General features: G+C 40.0%; 1 protein-coding gene across 2 annotated transcripts in view; it reads right to left on the minus strand.

The window, feature by feature from the left end:
• Window positions 1-28: 28 nt before the first annotated feature.
• The window catches only part of fastkd3 (FAST kinase domains 3), a 31,321-nt gene continuing 12,640 nt past the window's right edge, over window positions 29-18,709 (minus strand). Inside the window, exons 2-7 of one of the 2 annotated variants that reach the window (XM_063043854.1) lie at window positions 15,627-17,099; window positions 12,098-12,183; window positions 11,190-11,364; window positions 4,521-4,590; window positions 274-388; window positions 29-184 (exon numbers count right to left, since the gene is read on the minus strand). In XM_063043854.1, coding sequence (XP_062899924.1) covers window positions 86-184; window positions 274-388; window positions 4,521-4,590; window positions 11,190-11,364; window positions 12,098-12,183; window positions 15,627-17,070 — 1,989 coding nt within the window. In that variant the 5' untranslated portion in view covers window positions 17,071-17,099 and the 3' untranslated portion in view covers window positions 29-85. The remainder of the gene's footprint in view (window positions 185-273; window positions 389-4,520; window positions 4,591-11,189; window positions 11,365-12,097; window positions 12,184-15,626; window positions 17,100-18,709) is intronic. The other variant, XM_063043856.1, reaches the window with a different exon arrangement.

An 18,709-nucleotide genomic window follows, 5' to 3' on the forward strand; every position in this document is an offset into this window, starting at 1 on the left:
GCTTTTTTAGTATGAATATAAAGATGGTAAAATCTACTGCCATTTGGGTTTCTGATGTGGTGATCGGCTTTTCATTTTCTTTTCTTCACCAAGCAAGTCTGTAGCTGTGTGGAAACATCTTCTTGTGAAGATATCCAACCATCTCCTCTTGGGTCTGCAGCTGGTCAAATTCATAGAATTGAATCTAGATCAAACAAATTAAAACTTTTGCCATTATACTTAAAGGGCATAGTTTTAGAAGTTTAAGATGAGGTACCTAACCAGCGTGCATACCTGAACAACATCATAGCCTAGCAGCTGCAGCTGCCTCTGTTTAATAGCTTCTTTTCCAAGGAGATTTTGACTATTTATGGTGAATCTTTTTTGGTCATCAATGCACAGTGCTATTCTGAAAAAGAACCAGTATCCATAGTTTCAACAACAACATTTGTGATTGCTTTACTTCAAAACTAGCCATTGATGTTGTTCAAATGAAACCAAGATTTCCACAGTACCACAACTGTCTGAGTTAGAGTTACTGCAAAATAGGATGACAAGACTAGAGTCAGGGCTGAGACACATGGAAGCGAGTATAGAGCTGGGTCATAACCTGTTTCATTTATTAAATTTAACAGTTCAATATCTACATCTGCTAGAGGATAGTGCCTTCATGTCCTCAATTGATTTAGGAATAAATTATATGTTGATGGCAAATCATGCAAATTTTATGTTCTTAATTAATAAACTGCAATATGTGTAATTTTATATCTAAAAGTAATCAGTATTTTAGAAAAATACTGAAAATATGCAAAATACTTAAATATAACTACTGATCCCAATTCAACAATTTCAAGTAACCTACCTTTTCTGTTTGTCAGAACACAACAGTTCTGCTACAAGACCATGTACATTTGCAAGAAAAAAAGTTTGTGAACAGTTTGCAATTACCTGGTTTTCTGCATTAATTACTCAAAATGTGGTCTGATTTGTATCTAAATCATGATAATAGACAAACACAATCTGCCTAAACTAATAACACACAAACAACTGTACTTTTCATGTCTTTATTGAACAAATTGTTTAATCATTCAGTGCAGGTTGGAAAAAGTATGTGAACCGTTGTATTTAATTACTGGTAGAACCTCTTCTAGCAGCAGTAACCCACACAAAACACATCCTGTAGCTGCTGATCAGACTTGCACAACAGCGAGGAGGAATTTTAGATCATTCGTCCTTACAAAACTGTTTCAGTTCATCAATATTTCTGGGATACCTTGCATGAACAGCCCTCTTCAGGACATGCCACAGCATCTCAATTGGGTTAAGGGTGGACTCTGACTTGGACATTCTAGAACACAGATATTCTTCTTTTCAAACCATTCTGTTGCTGATTTACTCTTGTCTTTTGGATCATTGTCTTATTGCATAACCAACTTCTATTAAATTTCAGGTGATGGATCATTACCCTGACATTCTCCTGTAAAATGTCTCAATAGAAATTTGAATTCATTGTTCCCTCAGTGATTGCAAGCTGTCCAGGCCCTGAGGCAGCAAAGCAGTACCAAACCATGATGCTCCTTCCACCTTGCTTCACAGTTGGGATGAAGTTTTGGTATTGGTCTAGGCCTGAGTTGACGTAGTAGTAGTTTGGTGTTGGTCTGCAGAGCCCTTTTTCCTGCAAATATAACGCTGTACATTTCTGCCAAAAAGTTCCCAACTTTTGTCTCATCTGTCCACAGAACAATGTTCCAGAAGTGTTGTGGAACATCCAGGTGGTGTTCTGTAAACTTGAGACGTGCAGCAATGTCTTTTTTTTGAGAGCAGTGGTTTCCTCTGTGGAGTTCTTCAATGAACACCATGCTTGTTCGTTTTTTTTCCAAGAGTGGACACAGGAACAGATTTCAGCAAATTCTAGAGATTCCTGTACATCGTTTGCAGTTACCCTTGTGTTTTTTTCACCTCCTTCAGCATTGCACTTTGTCCTCTTGATGTGATCTTTGCAAGAAGCCCACTCCTAGGGAGAGGAACAACAGTCCTGAATTTCCTCCATTTGTAGACAGTTTCTCTTACTGTGGACTGATGAACACTCAGGTCTTTAAAAATGCTTCTGCAGCCTTTTCCAGCTTAATGCATCTCTACAATTCTTCAAATGTCCTCTGAAAGTTGTTTTGATCAAGGCATGTTGCGCATAGACAGATCTTTCTTGAGAAGAGCAGGCTCTGTCAGTAACCTGACTTTGTGTGTCCTTTTTGTAGGGCAGGGGACATCTGTAATCCACGCCTCTAATCTCATCGACTGGAACATCTGACTCCAAATAGCTTTTGTAGAACCCAGAGGTTCATGTAATTTTTTGAACCTAGACTGATTGTTTAAATGGTGTACTCAGTATTGACAAGACAAAGTACAATTGTTTGTAAGTTATTTGTTTAGGCAGATGGTGTTTGTGTATTATTGTGACTTAGATGAAAATCAGGCCCCATTTTATGAGTAATTAATGCAGAAAACCAGGTAACTGCAAAAGGTTCAGAGACTTCTTCCTGCAAATGTACCTCTAAGGATAACTCTCCACAGGCACTACCTGATCTGTTGGATATTTTCAGCATTTTCTTTCTGATTTCCAATCATATATTTTTCTAACTGCTGACCATGTTGCCAAGACAACCTTGGTCTGCACTCTATTCCAGATATTCCCTCTCTACAACTCAAATACACTTGAATTTGAACTTTTTCAGCTCAAATGAAGGATTACTGAACTGAAACAAATGATTTATAAATATTAAAGTTAAGGAAAAAGAGTGGATCATTAATTGCCTCAATGTACTTAGAATGTAGCTGACCTTAAAGACATTGAATACAGTAGAACTCTAATAACGTAGCATTTGACTGTTTGTAAATCTGGATGATTTTGAATCTTGTGCACACTAAGCCAGAGGGGAGTGTTGCATGTAGCCAAAGCTACTGCTGGGATCCAAAGGGTTTGTGTATTTGCTGCTCAAACTCAAAGTTTGACTGAAAAACTGACAGTCTTACTCTGTGACATGAAAGTGAAGATAGTGTCTTGTACATTAATTGCAGTAGTATTCAAAAACCCATAAGATTTAGTAATCTGGCATCAAAGTCCTCAGGGTAACAGATTATCAGAATTTAACAGTAGGGAAACATCACACTTTCACTAGTGGTTGTTAATGATTTTCACGATCTTTCAGAAATCTCAACTAATGCCATCTAGTGCCATAACTTGGTTTTACACTGAACGATTCAGGTTACAATATTTACATTCTGGTCATTCAAGTGGCATTTTAAACCTAACTTTCTGTTTGTACTGTATTCACTATGATTTGATAGAGCTCATTAAAGATGTAAAGAAAAACCCAATGTAATTTTGGGCTATAAATTGCTGTAATAGATTTGCTCTTACGCATTTGTCAATGATCCAGGGGCTCACAACCTGGGGTCTACAGACCCCTTGCTTCACAGTATTGATCTATGGCACAATAAAGGTTGGGAACCCCTACTTTATTTCTAGGGTAGAGACAAAACAAGTGAATTTCCACTTTTAGGGAAGCAGATAACAAAAGAACTGTTGTTGGATTGTGGTTAATGTGGAAAGGCAGTATGATAGAAATGAAGGTTGCTCAGGCAACAATGCTTTTAGTGCAGTTACTTTTTATGGAGAAGTAACTGTTAGCTTAGTGAATATAAAAGTGATCCAAAGTCATGTAAACAATTAGAAACATTGCCTTGGAAAGCTGGTGAAAACCAATCTATAATATGCTTTCAAGTTAAAATTAATAAGCTACAACAGTACTGATAACAGAAATCCTTCTTTTGAACTCTGGCATAATGTTACAAAACCAATGTAATCCAAAATCCTACAGACCAGCAAAATTAGACCTTTGCCTACTGAAAAACCTGGATATCCAGTGTATACAAACATATGATATGAATATTTTAGTGGCTACTATAGGAATGCAAGAGCTACTCAGTTGCACTTTAACATAAAGGGATAGAATTTCCTTGATTGTGGAACTCAGCTGAAGCTGAGAAATCCAACAGAATGTATAGTGACATTATAATATGTCTACCAGTGTCCCACAATGCACACGTTGAAGAATGTCCATTAAAATTTGAGGTTTATGTCAATTCCAGGTTGTCATTAACACAGCATGCATTTTAGTCATGGAAACCCAAACTAAACAAGTCACTAAACTTAAAAGACTACTGTATAGGAGAGTAAAAGCTACATGGGTTCGCACCTCTCCTGTCTGTATTAACTGTGGAATGCAAGAATTGCTCTTTGTATGCAGAAAATAAAATACAAGATAAAGTACTGGATTAAGTTAAAAGATTTGATTTATAGCAGTACAATTTACACCCCCTCAACTGGAATAAATTTATAACAAGTCCTTGTATCGCAGTTTTCTGCCATCTGCACTGTTTTTAATGCCACCTCTTTTACTACGCTGCATTCTGATGTCAAAATATTAAAAAAATTCTGACGGCTAATAGCTTCCTAAATTCAAACAAATTAAGATTCTCACCTCCTAAATACCTCATCATGCCAGGAGGCAGGAAGCACATATCCTTCCTCATCCAGTTTAATCTCAGCATCTTAAAAAAAAACAATTGAACAGATTTATTTGAAAACAGTAAAACCACATTCAAACTTAGCTGCTCTGTGGATAGTTGGTCAAAACCCAATTCAAGATAATAATGCAGTACAACTGGGCTGCTGCATGTGGACAGAACAGCTGTAGAACAGAGGTTAAACACTTTCCAAATCAAGGTAAAGATGGGGGAAAGAGTAATAATTGCTTCTGCAAAACTTATTTCTAAATGGAGTGACCGCAACAGCATGCGAAATTAATGAAAAGTTTTAAATAGCTGCAATATGACTTCCTTAACTTTAGTACTCAAAATGAAGGCAAGCATTCTATTCTTTACCTGTATGGCCATTTTCAGTGAACTATGGAATTTGACCATAAGGTTCTTTGTACTTCAATGCTATTAAGGGATTTAGCGTTAACTGTATACTTCCTCCTTTCATTTGACCTCCCAAAGTGCAACACCTCACACTCGTCTCAAACTCCATCTGCCACTTCTCTATCCATAGCTGTAACTGATCTATATCATGCTGTATTCTTTGATAGTCCTTTATACTGCTCACAACTCCACCGATCTTGGTGTCATCCGAAAATCTGCTTATCCACTTTGTCAGCATAGTTTCCTATAGTTCCATCCATGTTGTCATCAATGGTTTCCTTGCCTGACAAATCTGTTGGAATTCTTCGAACAGAAAGGACAGACAAAGATAGTCTATGAATGTTGTTTATTTGGATTTTCAGATGGCCTTTCACAAGATGTAACACGAGTACACCTAAGAAATAAATCAGGAGGGCTAAAACAGGGCACGAGGTTGCTCTAGCAGACAAAGTGAAGGAAAACCCTTAGGGCTTCTACAGATATGCCAAGAGTAAATGGATTGTAAGGAGAAAAATTGGTCCTCTGGAAGATCAGAATGGTAACCTATGCAGGGAGCCAAAATAGATGGGGTAGATCTTAAATGGATTTTTGGCACCTGTATTTACCTGGGAGATAGACAGAGTCTATAGAAGTGTGGCAAAGCAGTAGCGAGGTTATGGACCCTATACAGATTACAGAGAAGGAGGTGTTTGCTATCTCAAGCCAAATTAGGGTGGACAAATCCCCAAGGCCAGACAAGGTGTTCCCTTGGACCCTGTGGGAGGCGTGCAGAAATTGCAGGGGCCCTAGCAGAGATATTTAAATCATCCTTAGCAACAGGTATTCCAGTATTTGTATAGACAGGGATTGATTAGGGATAGTCAGCATGACTTTGTGTGTCGTAGGTTGTGTCTAAACAACCTTACAAAGTTTTTTGAGGAAATTACCAGGAAAGTTGATAAAGGCATGGCAGTGGATGTTGTCTACATGGACTTAAGCAAGGCATTTCACAAGGTCCTGCATAGGAGGTTGGTCAAGAAGGTTCAGTTGCTTGGCATTCAAGATGAGGTAGTTAATTGGATTATATATTGGCTTTGCGGAAGAAGCCAGAGAGAGGTAGTAGATGATTGCCTCTCCGACTGGAGGCCTGTGGCGAGTGGAGTACTGCGAGGAATAGTGCTGTGTCCGTTGTTGTTTGTCATCTGTATCAATGATATTGATATTAATGTTAACTGGATCAGCAAATTTGCAGATGACATCAAGTAGTGGACAGTAAAGAAGACCATCAAAGCTTTCTGTGGGATCTGGACCAGCTGGAAAAATGGGCTGAAAAATGGAAGATGGAAATTAATGCAGAAAGATGTGAGGCATTGCACTTTGGGAGAACCAACCAGCCAGCATAGGTCTCACAGTGAGTGGTCGGGCACTGAGGAGTGCAGTAGATCAAAGTAATCTGGGATTACAGGTCAATAATTCATTGAAAGTGGTGTCACAGGTAGATAGAACCATAGAACACTACAGCACAGAAAACAGGCCATTCAGCCCTTCTAGTCTGTGTCGAAACATTATTCCGCTAGCCCCATTGACCTGCATCCAGTCCATAACCCTCCAGACCTCTCCCACCCATGTATCTATCCAATTTATTCTTAAAACTTAAGAGTGAGCCCGCATTTACCACGTCAGATGGCAGCTTGTTCCACACTCCCACCAGTCTCTGAGTGAAGAAGTTCCTCCAATGTTCCCCCTAAACTTTTCCCCTTTCACCCTAAAGCCATGTCCTCTCGTATTTATCTCTCCTAATCTAAGTGGAAAGAGCCTATTCACATTTACTCTGTCTATACCCCTCATAATTTTGTATATCTCCCCTCATTCTTCTACGCTCCAAGGAATAAGGTCCTAACCTGTTCAATCTTTCCCTATAACTCAACTCCTGAAGACCCGGCAACATCCTAGTAAATCTTCTCTGCACTTTTTCAATCTTACTGATATCCTTCCTATAGTTAGGTGACCAGAACTGTACACAATACTCCAAAATTGGCCTCAGCAATGTCTTATACAACCTCCCTATAACATCCCAACTCCTATACTCAAAACTTTGATTTATGAATGCCAGGATACCAAAAGCCTTCTTTACAACCCTGTCTACCTGTGACACCACTTTCAGGGAATTATGTATCTGAACGCCCAGAATTCTTTGTCCTCCGCACTCCTCAGTGCCCTACCATTTACTGAGTATGTCCTGTCTTGATTTGTCCTTCCAAAATGCAGCACCTCACACTTGTCTGTATTAAATTCCATCTGCCATTTTCTGGCCCATTTTTCCAGTTGGTCCAAATCCCTCTGCAAGCATTGAAAGCTTTCCTCGCTGTCCACAACGCCTCCAATCTTAGTGTCATCAGCAAACTTGCTGATCCAATTTACCACATTATTATCTAGATCATTAATATAGACAACAAACAACAATGGTCCCAGCACAGATCCTTGAGGCACACCACTCGTCACAGGCCTCCAGTCTGATAAGCAATCATCCACTACCACTCTCTGTCTTCTCCCACACAGCCAATTTCGAATCCAGTTTACAACCTCTCCATGGATACCTAGTGTCTGAACCTTCTGAACTAACCTCCCATGTGAGACCTTGTCAAAGGCCTTACTAAAGTCCATGTAAAGGCAGCTTTGGCATATTAGTCTTCATAGATCAAAGTATTGAATACAGGAGTTGGGATGTTATGTTGAAGTTGTATAAGACTTTGGTGAGGCCCACTTTGGAGTATTTTGAGCAACACACATCAAAGTTGCTGGTGAACGCAGCAGGCCAGGCAGCATCTCCAGGAAGAGGTACAGTCGACGTTTCGGGCCGAGACCCTTCGTCAGGAAATTCCAGCATCTGCAGATTTCCTCGTGTTTGTGTTGGAGTATTTTGTGCAGTTCTGGTCACGTACTGACAGAAAAGATATAAATAAGACTGAAAGAGTACAGAGAAAATTTATAGATATTGGTGGGACTGCAAAACCCGAGTTATAAGGAAAAATTGAATAGGTTAGAACTTTACTCCCTAGAATGTAGAAGATTGAGGGGAAATTTGATAGAGGTGTACAAAATTATGAGGGGTATAGATAAGATAAATGCAAGCAGGCTTTTTCCAGGTGAGACTACAACTAGAAGTCACGCGTTAAGGATGAAAGGTGAAATGTTTGAGGGGAACATGAGGGTAAACTTCTGCATTCAGGGGTTGGAGAGAGTGTGGAATAAGCTGCCAGTGCAAGTGCTAGATGTGATATTCATTTCAATGTTTAAGAGAAGTTTGGATGGATACATTGATGGGAGGAGTACGGAGGGCCACGGTCCAGTTGCAGGTCAATGGGGCTGGACAGTTTAAAAGGGTTGGCATGGACTAGATGGGTTGAAGGGCCTGTTTCTGTGCTGTAGATTTCTACGACTATGAGACTACTAAACAAGAGAGGAGCCCGTGGTATTGCAGGAAAGATATTCATATGGACAGAAGATTGACTAGTAGAAGGCAAAGAGTGATGTATAAAGTGAGCCTTCTTTGGTTGCCTGCTGATGATGGATGACTGGTATTCCCCAGGAGTAAGTATTGGGTCTGCTAATTTTCACGTCACCTGTTAGTGATCTGGATGATGAAATTATGGCTTTGTGGCCAAGTTTCTGGATGATATGAGGGTAGGGTTGAGGAAGAAGGGGGTCTGCAGAAGGACTTAGAGAAGGAGAATGGGCAAAGAAGCGGCAGATAGAAAATATTGCAGGGAAGTTAATGGTCATGCACTTTGATAGAATAACAACACAGACTACCTTTTAAATGGGAAGAGAATTATGAAATCAGAGGTGCAAAGGGACTTGAAGGTATTAGTGCAGGATTCCCTAAAAGTTAACTGGTAGATTGAGTTAGTAGTAAGGTAGACAAATGCAATGCAGCAACCATTTCCAGAGGTCTAGAATGTAACAAGAAGAACATAATCTTCTGAGGATATAAAAGGTATTGGGCAGACCACATTTGGAGTATTGGGAACAGTTATAGGCCCCATTGTCTAAAGAAAGATGTGCTGGTGTTGGAAAGAATCCAGTGGAGGTTTATGAGAATGGTCCTGGGGATGAAAGGATTATTGTATGAGGAAAATTTGATGGCGATGGGCCCGTATTTGCTGGAGTTTAGAAGGATGACGGGGTACCTCATTGAAGCCTACTGAATACTGAAAGACCTGGTGGAGTATTCATGGACAGGATATTTCCAGTAGTGGGAAAGTCTAGGACCAGAGAGCACAGTCTCGGGATAAAAACATGGCCCTACAGAACATAAGGAGGAGCAGAACATAAGGATTAGTCAGAGGATGGTGAATCTGTGAGGGCTATGGAGGCCAAGTTATTGGGTATATTTAAAGCGGTTAATAGGTAAGGCTGTCAGAAGTCGTGGGAGGAGGCAGGAGAATGGGATTAAGAAGAAATAATAATCAATCATAATTGAATGGCAGAGCAGATTTGATGGATTGAATGGACTAATTCTGCTCCCAAGTCTTATGGTTTTATTTAATTCATCCAAATCATTGATATCTATCATAAATAACAGAGGTCCCAACACCGATCTTCATGGAACACCACAGGTCATGGACCTCCAGCCAGAATAACAGCCTACCACCCCTGCTCTATCTTACAAATCCATAGTTCCAAATCCTAACTTGCAATTTACTCTGGATCCCATGCATCATCTTTATCTTCTGAATCAACCTAGCATGAGGGATCCTACCATATGCCTTACTAAAGTCCATCAAGATAATGCCGACTGTCTTATCCTCAAGCTCCTTTACCACTTCAGCAAACTCAAATCAAGTCTGCCCTGCACAAAGCCGAACACTGTCCCTATAAAGCCATGCTTTTCCAAATATGCATAAATCTTATCTCTCAGTATTATCTCCAATAGCTTCTCTACGTTAATATGAGACTTCATGTCCTCATCTTATTCTTGAATAAAGTCTCAATATTTGCTACTCTCCATTATTTCACAATCTTGCCTGTTATTTGTGAGAATACAAATACCTTTGTCAAAGCCCCAGCAATCTCCTCACTTTATCTTTTCAATATTCTAGTATATGTGCCATCAGGCTAAGGGAATTTATCCACCTTGAAGATTTTCATAAGACGCATTACCTACTCTATCTCAGAACAACCCAACAGATTATCATGCTCCATCTGCTGTCACTATCCTCCAAATCCTTCTTCTTGGTAAATACTGATGCAAAGTACTCATTTAGTAACAGAACATGCTGATCCTGAACTCGGATCCCTTCTCTTTAACCAGTTTCCACACGTCAGACATAGACTTGTCCAACAGGAGCAGCTCCCAATCAACACCCCTTAGCTCTTGTCATAACTTACTCTCCCCCAATTTAGTACTTTCCTGCAAGATCCCATTTTATCCTTATTCATAACTATCCTAAAACATCATGTGTGTGGTCAGTATTCCCAAAATGTTCACCCACTTTTCAGATCTGTCACTTGACTTTGCTCATTTTCCAAAACTAGCACCATAGGTTCTCTCCTCTAGTTGTACTCTCCACCTGCTCTTTCAACAACTCTTCTTATATGCACTGATGAAGTCCTGCCCCATCTCTATGCCTCTTGTATTAAGTAAGTTCCAATTGGGTGGTTAAAGCTCCCTCCTCCCCACCCCCATGACAACCTTGCTGTTTCTGCACCTTTCCATAATCTTCCTAGATATCTGTTTCTTCACCTGTCAATGGTTACTGTGGGGTCTATAGTATAATCCCATCTGTGTAATTGTATTTTTAAAAAAAATTAGAACACCATCTAAATTGCCTCTGTGAATGAGCCCTCCTGTAAAGTACTGTTGTGATATTCTCATTTATTAATAGCGCAGTCCCTCCATCTCTTTTAACATCCACTCTATCAGATATAAAGCAATGAAAACAAGGAACGTTGAGCTGCGAATCCTGTCTCTCTAGAAACTACGTTTCTGTAATGACAACAACATCATAAATCTACGTACTGATCCAGACTCTACATTCACCCTTTTTGTACTTGTTCATAACAAATATTCAACATTTAAAAAAAAATCTGATACACCATTTAGACTTATAGGAAAAGCAACTTTCCCCAAATTTGTACCGGGATATATGTTACATGTTCTGGAGGCACTGAAACAAAATCCTACAGATCCCATGCTTTTTAGCGTGCATATAATTTCCAAAAGATTTGACGTATACTTGCAGTACCTAATATATAGCCGTAGGGTGTCAGCACCCGAGAGGCAAAGTAATTCCTCGCTCCTAGAAGATCTGTCAGAGCATTCTTAACTTTGCCATAGAGAGATTCATCTACTAAGCTTTCAAGCGAACGTCCTGGTGTGAAAAATGATTTTACCCGATACTTGGGAGGAAGACTGGGACCCTGTTGAGAAACAGCAATAGTTTATTTGTATATCCAAAGTGCCATTACACAACTGTTAGGTTATTGCAATAAAGAACAATCCCATTGCCACAAGCTAAAAACTTTTAGACCACAATTTTATCAGTATATACAATTATTTCTTATAAGATTTGTACTAACAGCACATAATGTTATAAAATGGTACACTGTGAAAACCCCAAAATGTTACAGAATATATACGCCCATTAAAAAATACCGCTCTGTAAGTGCTTTGGGCAGCATTCATCGATCTTTGTGTTGCAGCACAAGGGAAAGAGCAAAAACTGTTGAATTTTAAGCTGAGATTTTCAGCTTCTATGCTAGCTACCAAAGATTTTCCATTCCTCATTTTCACCATCCCTTCTGATCCGTAATGAACACTCATGAATTCTGACACTGATATGACCTTGAACTCTTCTTCCTCTGCACCTATTTCTTGGTCCAGCAGATTCAGATCTACTTTTCCAACCTCTTCCAGTACATGTTTGACTGCATTCATGTTCCTGCATGAACTCATGCAGAACTTCTCACTTCTGCTGTTTCCACCTTGTTCTTACCTACACATGGTCTCTCTCGGACTCTTCCCTCTCTTGATTCTTGCATATCTCAGGTGATAAGCTAGCCCACAAATTATGCTTTCTTTACCCTACCACCCAGAGTCTTAACTTTACATGTATAAGAAAAATAACAGATATTTAACGAAAACGTTAGATACCTCATACATTCGGCACTCTAGTTTCATCGTCATGAACAGCTGGGTTAGCTGGGCAAGAACAAACTTGTCTAGTCCATTTCCTTGGGCTTTAGTGAAAATAGAAAGCAGTAAAATTAAAATTATCAAGCCAAATGAAAATATCATTAATAACAGTACTGTTTTTATAAAGTCAAACTGTCCTAAAATCAACATGTCAATGGCCAGCAAAGAGAAGTTCATCAGGATGTTGTTTGGATTGTTGAGTACCAGCTAGAAGGAGGGGTTTTCTAATAAAAGTTCAAAGTAAATTTTATTATCAAAGTACTTATATACCAGCGGTCCCCAACCACCGGGCTGCAAAGCATGCACTACCGGGCCGCGAGGAAATGATATGATTTGGCCATATGAGTCAGCTGCACCTTTCCTCATTCCCTTTCACGCCCACTGTTGAACTTGAACGCATGTGAGGTCATTATCCACGCATCATCCATTTCAGCGCGGGAAGGAGATCAACTCCTCGAGCTGGTGAATGACGGTGGGCTGAAAAGTATGTTTGACATAACATCTCTGCCGGCATTCCGGATCAAAGTCAAGGCTGAATATCCTGAGGTAGCCATGAAAGCACTGAAAACGTTGTTTCCAACATATTTCTGCGAAGCAGAGTTTTCTGCAATGAATGCAACGAAAACTAAATTGCGGAATAGACTGGACATAAGGGACCCTGTTCGAGTATTGCTGTCTCCCATCACCCCTCGATAGGACCGTCTTGTTGCAGGAAAACAAGCCCAGGGCTCGCACTGATTCAGCGATATTGGTGTGTTGCAATGATTTTATATGTTCATACGGGGAAAATATGCGCTGTGTGTTTAATATCCAAACGTAACTTAAAATGTTATGATGCTATTGACGTACTTATATAACCATATAACAATTACAGCACGGAAACAGGCCACCTCTGCCCTTCTAGTCCGTGCCGAACGCTACTCTCATCTAGTCCCACCGACCTGCACTCAGTCCATAACCCTCCATTCCTTTCCTGTCCATATACCTATCCAATTTTTCTTTAAATGATAATATCGAACCTGTTTCTGCCACTTTTACTGGAAGTTCGTTCAACACTTACTTCAAGCTCCCCGTCCTCACCTGATAATTGACCTGTCACTGTATTCATGCGAGGAAAATATGCTCTGTGTGTTTCATATTAAATTCATTAGATAAACCCTTTTAGAAACGAAACAGAGTGTATTAGCCACTTATCACCGCTATTCCGGTCATGATTAACATCCCCCTCCCCCCGAACAGAATTGCCAAAATCGATTTGTGGGGGGGTGAAATCGGCAGGCACACGCATGCGCACTGGTGCCCACGCAAGGCTTCATGGTCATTGTAGTCTTTCTCAGGGTAAACACAACGTATTTGACTGCTACGTTGGCAATCCTCCCCCCCGCCCCCCGGTCGGCTGGTCCGCAAAAATATTGTCTATATTAAACCGGTCCGCAGTGCAAAAAAGGTTGGAGACCCCTGGTATATACCACCATACACCACCCCGAGATTCACTTTCCTGTGGGCATCCTCAGCAAACCTATAGAACAGTAACTATAAGAGGATCAATGAAAGATCAACCAGAGTGCAAAAGACAACAAGCTGTGCAAATACTAATATCAATAAATAGTAATAAAAAACGAGAACATGAGACAGTGCATAAAGAGTCCTTAAGGTGAGGTCACTGGTTGTAGGAACATTTCAACGATGGGGCAAGTGAGTGTAGGTGACAGTGGCTGAGACAGCAAAAGTTTGAAGGATCTACAAGGCAACTTTTTTTAAAAATCAGAGTGGTACGTGCCTGGAACACACTGCCAGGAGAGATGCTGGAAGCAGATACAACAGCAACATTTAAAAGCTATTTAGCCAGGCTCACGAACATGCAGGGGATGGGGGAACTCCTGAATCAATAGTAGGTAGATGGGATTATATTAAACTTGCATCATTGTCAGCACAAGGACAGGCCCTTCTGCCCACGATGCTTGTGCTAACAATGGCCTGTTCTTGTGCTGTACTCTTCTATGTTCAAGTTGTTAGCTGGAGAGGGTGAAGAAAATTTGAAGTTTCCTGCCTCCTTCCTACAGGTGAGTTTGTGGCCTTACTCATCACAGATCGTTCATCCACTTCTTCGTCCATCAACCCTCCCTACCCTCGAGGCAACTTGAAACTAGTTAGTTTTCCCTCTCTTCCCATTCTTATTAAAGGTATTGGATCTTCCTTCCCTGGGTGTTTCCTGTATTTTGTGTTCTTATTCATGGAAATAAAAAAAAGTTAAACTAGGAGTATCTGCGCAGGAAGATGACTCTCAGGGTTGTATTTGGTACTTTGACAAACAAGTTTACTTTGAACTTTGGAAAGGTGGGATTTATGTCTAGTGCCAGTGGAAGTGGCTGAGGTAAATGAGGAATTTGCATTTGTGTTTACCAAGGAAAAGGATGTTGACAGAGATCAGTGAGAGGCATGTTGATATTCAGAAGGAGGAGGTGTTGAAACACTTGAGTAACATTACTTTGATATCAGTTTCCTAAATTTTGGACATACTTCCTCTTTTTCTTTTTCACTAAGCTTACAAAATCTCTTGTCATCCAAGGTCACAAATCTTACCATCCTGATCTTTCATCTTCAGAGGATGATGCTGCTCATGGATTTTAACCAGCTGTGGGTTTACTCAATAACTAGCGTTCCAAATCTACTCCCTTTAGTTCCTGATGAATACTGTTGTATTTAGCCCTCCTGAAGTTTAGCATCTCTTCCCCCTTCCCTCCACCACCCTCTCCCCCTCCTGTCAAGTCTTATTTGTATCCGTAACCATCTTCAATCATATTATCACTACTCCCAAAATAATTTCCCACTGAAACTTCAAACATCTATTCAGGCTCATTTCTCAATACAAGGTCTAATATATTCGCTCATTTTCTAGCCCCATATCCTCCCAGTACCTTCCCCTCTCCTCAACCACCTTCCACAAAAGCACTACTATCTGCTGGAATATTGTTTCAAATCTGTCTCTTGCTGAAATGTCCAGCAATTAAATACATTCCTAAAGAACAAAACAAAGTTGCATTATACCAAAACAAATTTTTCAAATTTTTCCAGTTTACCACAATTTTCAGAATTACTCTCCCTTCCAAATTAAGTAGCACATGCATTTTAGTAATATGACTTTGTCATAGCAAGATCACTCAATTCTTTGGGTGGTGGGGAGAGTGGAATCAATAGCAGGAGAAACCCAAGTCATAAAATCCACTAGCATGCAGAAAAAATCCACACCAAGTACTTTATCAATGGTAGTTGTAACCACAAAGTACAACTGTGCATCTTAATCAGGATTGGGACAAACTTACAAGCCTTCCAAAAAATCTCCAATAATTTAATGATCAAAATGTTACTTTACATTTATAATCTGAAATAGTTCATATTCCACAGAGGCATAAATTAATAAAAGAGCACTTCAAACCAGAAAGGTAAGCAAGATTGGAGAAGTTTGTAACTACACAAATAGACTCACCTTCTAGCAGCTGCAGAAAGTAGGGACTAAAAACCTTGGATACAAAGTTCACAGGAAATCGTCCTACTAGTATACAGGAATGAAGCAGATCCAGCAGAGTATGAGGCTGAAATTGGGAAAACCGGTCCCTTAATAGGCTTTCAATCTTTCGAAACAACTGACCTGCATTTGGAGGCAAATAATTTAACCGGCCAAATGGTACTATTTGTAAGGCAATTTCTTTGGTTGTAAAGTTGTCTGAATTGTAAACAAAACTCTCAGCAACTGCATCAAATATGGGTGGTGAAAGGATGCGTAGCTGGTTGCAATATTGCATCACCTTACTGATTGCTTCAGGCTGCATGACAAAGGCTTTTTTGGGGATATTGCGTTCCAGGGCATCAATAAAAAAACGGTCACTGAGTCCAAAGCACATTAGAGCGTTCAGTACTGGTACGAGCTCCTGGTCTGAGAAATGAGGAACATGTCGCACTGAATGCTTACAGAGGCTAATTACCAAAGGAATTGCCTGGGTTTGCTTGAGAACAACCATTGCATTGAGTATGTCACTTTTGGCTTTATGACTCAGCCTTGAAGCTAAATGAAGTAAACAGGAATTCATTTTGTTTAGCAGCTCTTGGTAATTTCCTCCTTCTCCCACACCAGCCGCCAGCAGGTTATAAACCATTATGAATTCTTCAGGTGTCCAGATATCCATTTTCAGTCCTTGAATTTGCTCCATTATTTGCTCAAGTATTTCAGATCTCGGGCCCTCCAATTCCAGAAAGGCCTTGCCCAGCAAACACAAGTCCTTAATGAGCATCTGACCTTTGCCAAGCCTCTCTCGGCTTTCAGACAACAATCTCATCATGAGGGTGCTCTGTGGGTCCACGTACAATTGGACACAAGCACACAGTGCAGTAGCCAGTGCTCGAATGCTCAGCCTCTCTGACTCTTGGTCGAACTGGAAGCACAATGCCTTGACTGTTTCATTCTCCAGCAGTACTGCAGGGTTTCTCAGCCCACTGTCATCTTTTTCAACCTGTGATATTTTAAGCAAGGCTGAAGCAGCCATTATGTCTGTAATGCACTTCAATGATTTCAGCAGTTTAAAAATCTGTTTGGCAGTTTTACTATCGTTCAATGTTTTTAAAAACTCCTCTTCGAAAGAGGACTGCTCCTGTTCGCTGCTCATTTCAATGCTGCCCCCCGCATCTCCATGGAGACACACTGTCCCTGGAGTGGAACCAGGCTGATCTCTGACTGCACTGTGGTATCCTTTATGAGGGATCCATTGATGGTATATCTTCAGATATCCTTTTGATAAAATCTGGCCACATTGTGGATACAAAACTTTGTTGAAGTTTTTGCAAGGGTAAAATTTCCATTTCACAATTTGTAAGATGTTGCAAGTATGAAATTTAGATGAAACGTAATTAAAGAGTCTTAATAAATCCAACGCCATAGCAACTTGAGGAATTTTATTTCAGTGTCCTGTAAAAAAGAAGGGGAAAATGTGATTTAGGAAGAGCCAAAGGTTTTTACTCACTTGTACTGCAGTAATAATTTTCAGCTATTTTTAAGAAAATCAAAAACATGAGTACAAAAAGCACCTTCTAAATATTCCATACAATTTGTTCAATGATTCTAATTAAATAATTTTCCACAGAACCTTTATCACCAAAAATTACAATGCTAGTTGTACAATGGATGTTGATGAATACAGAATGAATAAGCTGGCCAGCTGCTGCTTATACACCACAACAATGTGCTGGAGGAACTCAGCAGATCAAGCATCTGTAGGAAGAAAGAAATTGTTAATGTTTTGGGTTGAAATTCTACATCAGGAGTGAGAGTGAAGAGACAAGATGGCCAGCAGAGAGAAAGGAAGAAAAGATTCTGAGGTGATTGGGGGACTGAGGGGGGGTATAAGACAATGGGCAGGTTGTTCCAGGTAGGGGAGGTGAGTGGGGTGGAGATGGAAATCTGCGACAGGTGAATGATAGATGGATGCAGACAGATAGAGGAAAAAAATACATGGAGCAAGGTGAGGGGAGGTTTTAATAGAACTGAGTGTGACTTCATACTGGTGTTTGGAGGGTGACACCATTCCCTCCCTTGCAGCTTGGTGCCACATTTAGTGTCAAGTTTCTACAAGTTTCATTCATGGCATTGATTTCACCAGTCTTCAGTGGCAAAAGAAATATCCCCAAAAATCCAAAAGCTTCAGATGCTGAAAATCTGTAATAAAAATCAGAGAATACTAGAAACAGTCAGCAGGTGTGGAAAGAGAAACATAGTTAACATTTCAGGGGGAAAAACAACCACAACTTCTCTAGTCTTTCCACATAACTATAATCCTGGCACTATTCTGCACATTAAAAGGCCTTATCATTCTTTCTGTGATCTGGTACTGAAAACTGAACACAACATTCCAGTCAGCATCTAATTCCATCAGTTTTCAATCAGAGTACAGTAAGAGTAGTACCTTTATTTAAAAGAAGGCAGCATGGATAAACGAGGTAATTAAGAGTGGCATGGAAATCATTGGGAATGAGTTCTAAGGGACAGGAATAATCTGTATTTGGAAAGATAGGGTTTAATCAAGAACAGTATAATTTTGTTCAGGGGAAATCCTATCTGAACTTTTCAAAGAGATGGTGATGGATGCTGACATGAGTATTAGTTGATGTAATTGACTTAGACTTCATTAAAGACTTAGACTTCATTTTTGACAACGTCATCTATGGGACATCGATCCAATGCGAAAGAGCCAAAGAGATCCAGGGCAATTTGGCAAATTAGATCCAAAGTTATCTTAGTAAATGACAGAGTACAATGGTCAATAGTTACATTTGCAATTGCAAGTCTGTAATCAGCGGTGTACCAAAAGGATCAGAGTTGGGATCTTTTTTTGATATATACATTAATGAACTCCATACCACTGTCAGAAGTATAGAACAAAGGACCCTACGGAGAATCCTGGCAATTCTGGACAATGTTTCTTACCCTCTGCATGCCACCTTGGCTGAACAGAGGGTATCTTTAGCAATAGACTAAGACAACTCTGCTGCTCCAAAGAGTGCTATACAAGGTCATTCTTA

This window comes from Mobula hypostoma, chromosome 3, assembly GCF_963921235.1.
Source record: "Mobula hypostoma chromosome 3, sMobHyp1.1, whole genome shotgun sequence".
NCBI lineage: Eukaryota > Metazoa > Chordata > Chondrichthyes > Myliobatiformes > Myliobatidae > Mobula > Mobula hypostoma.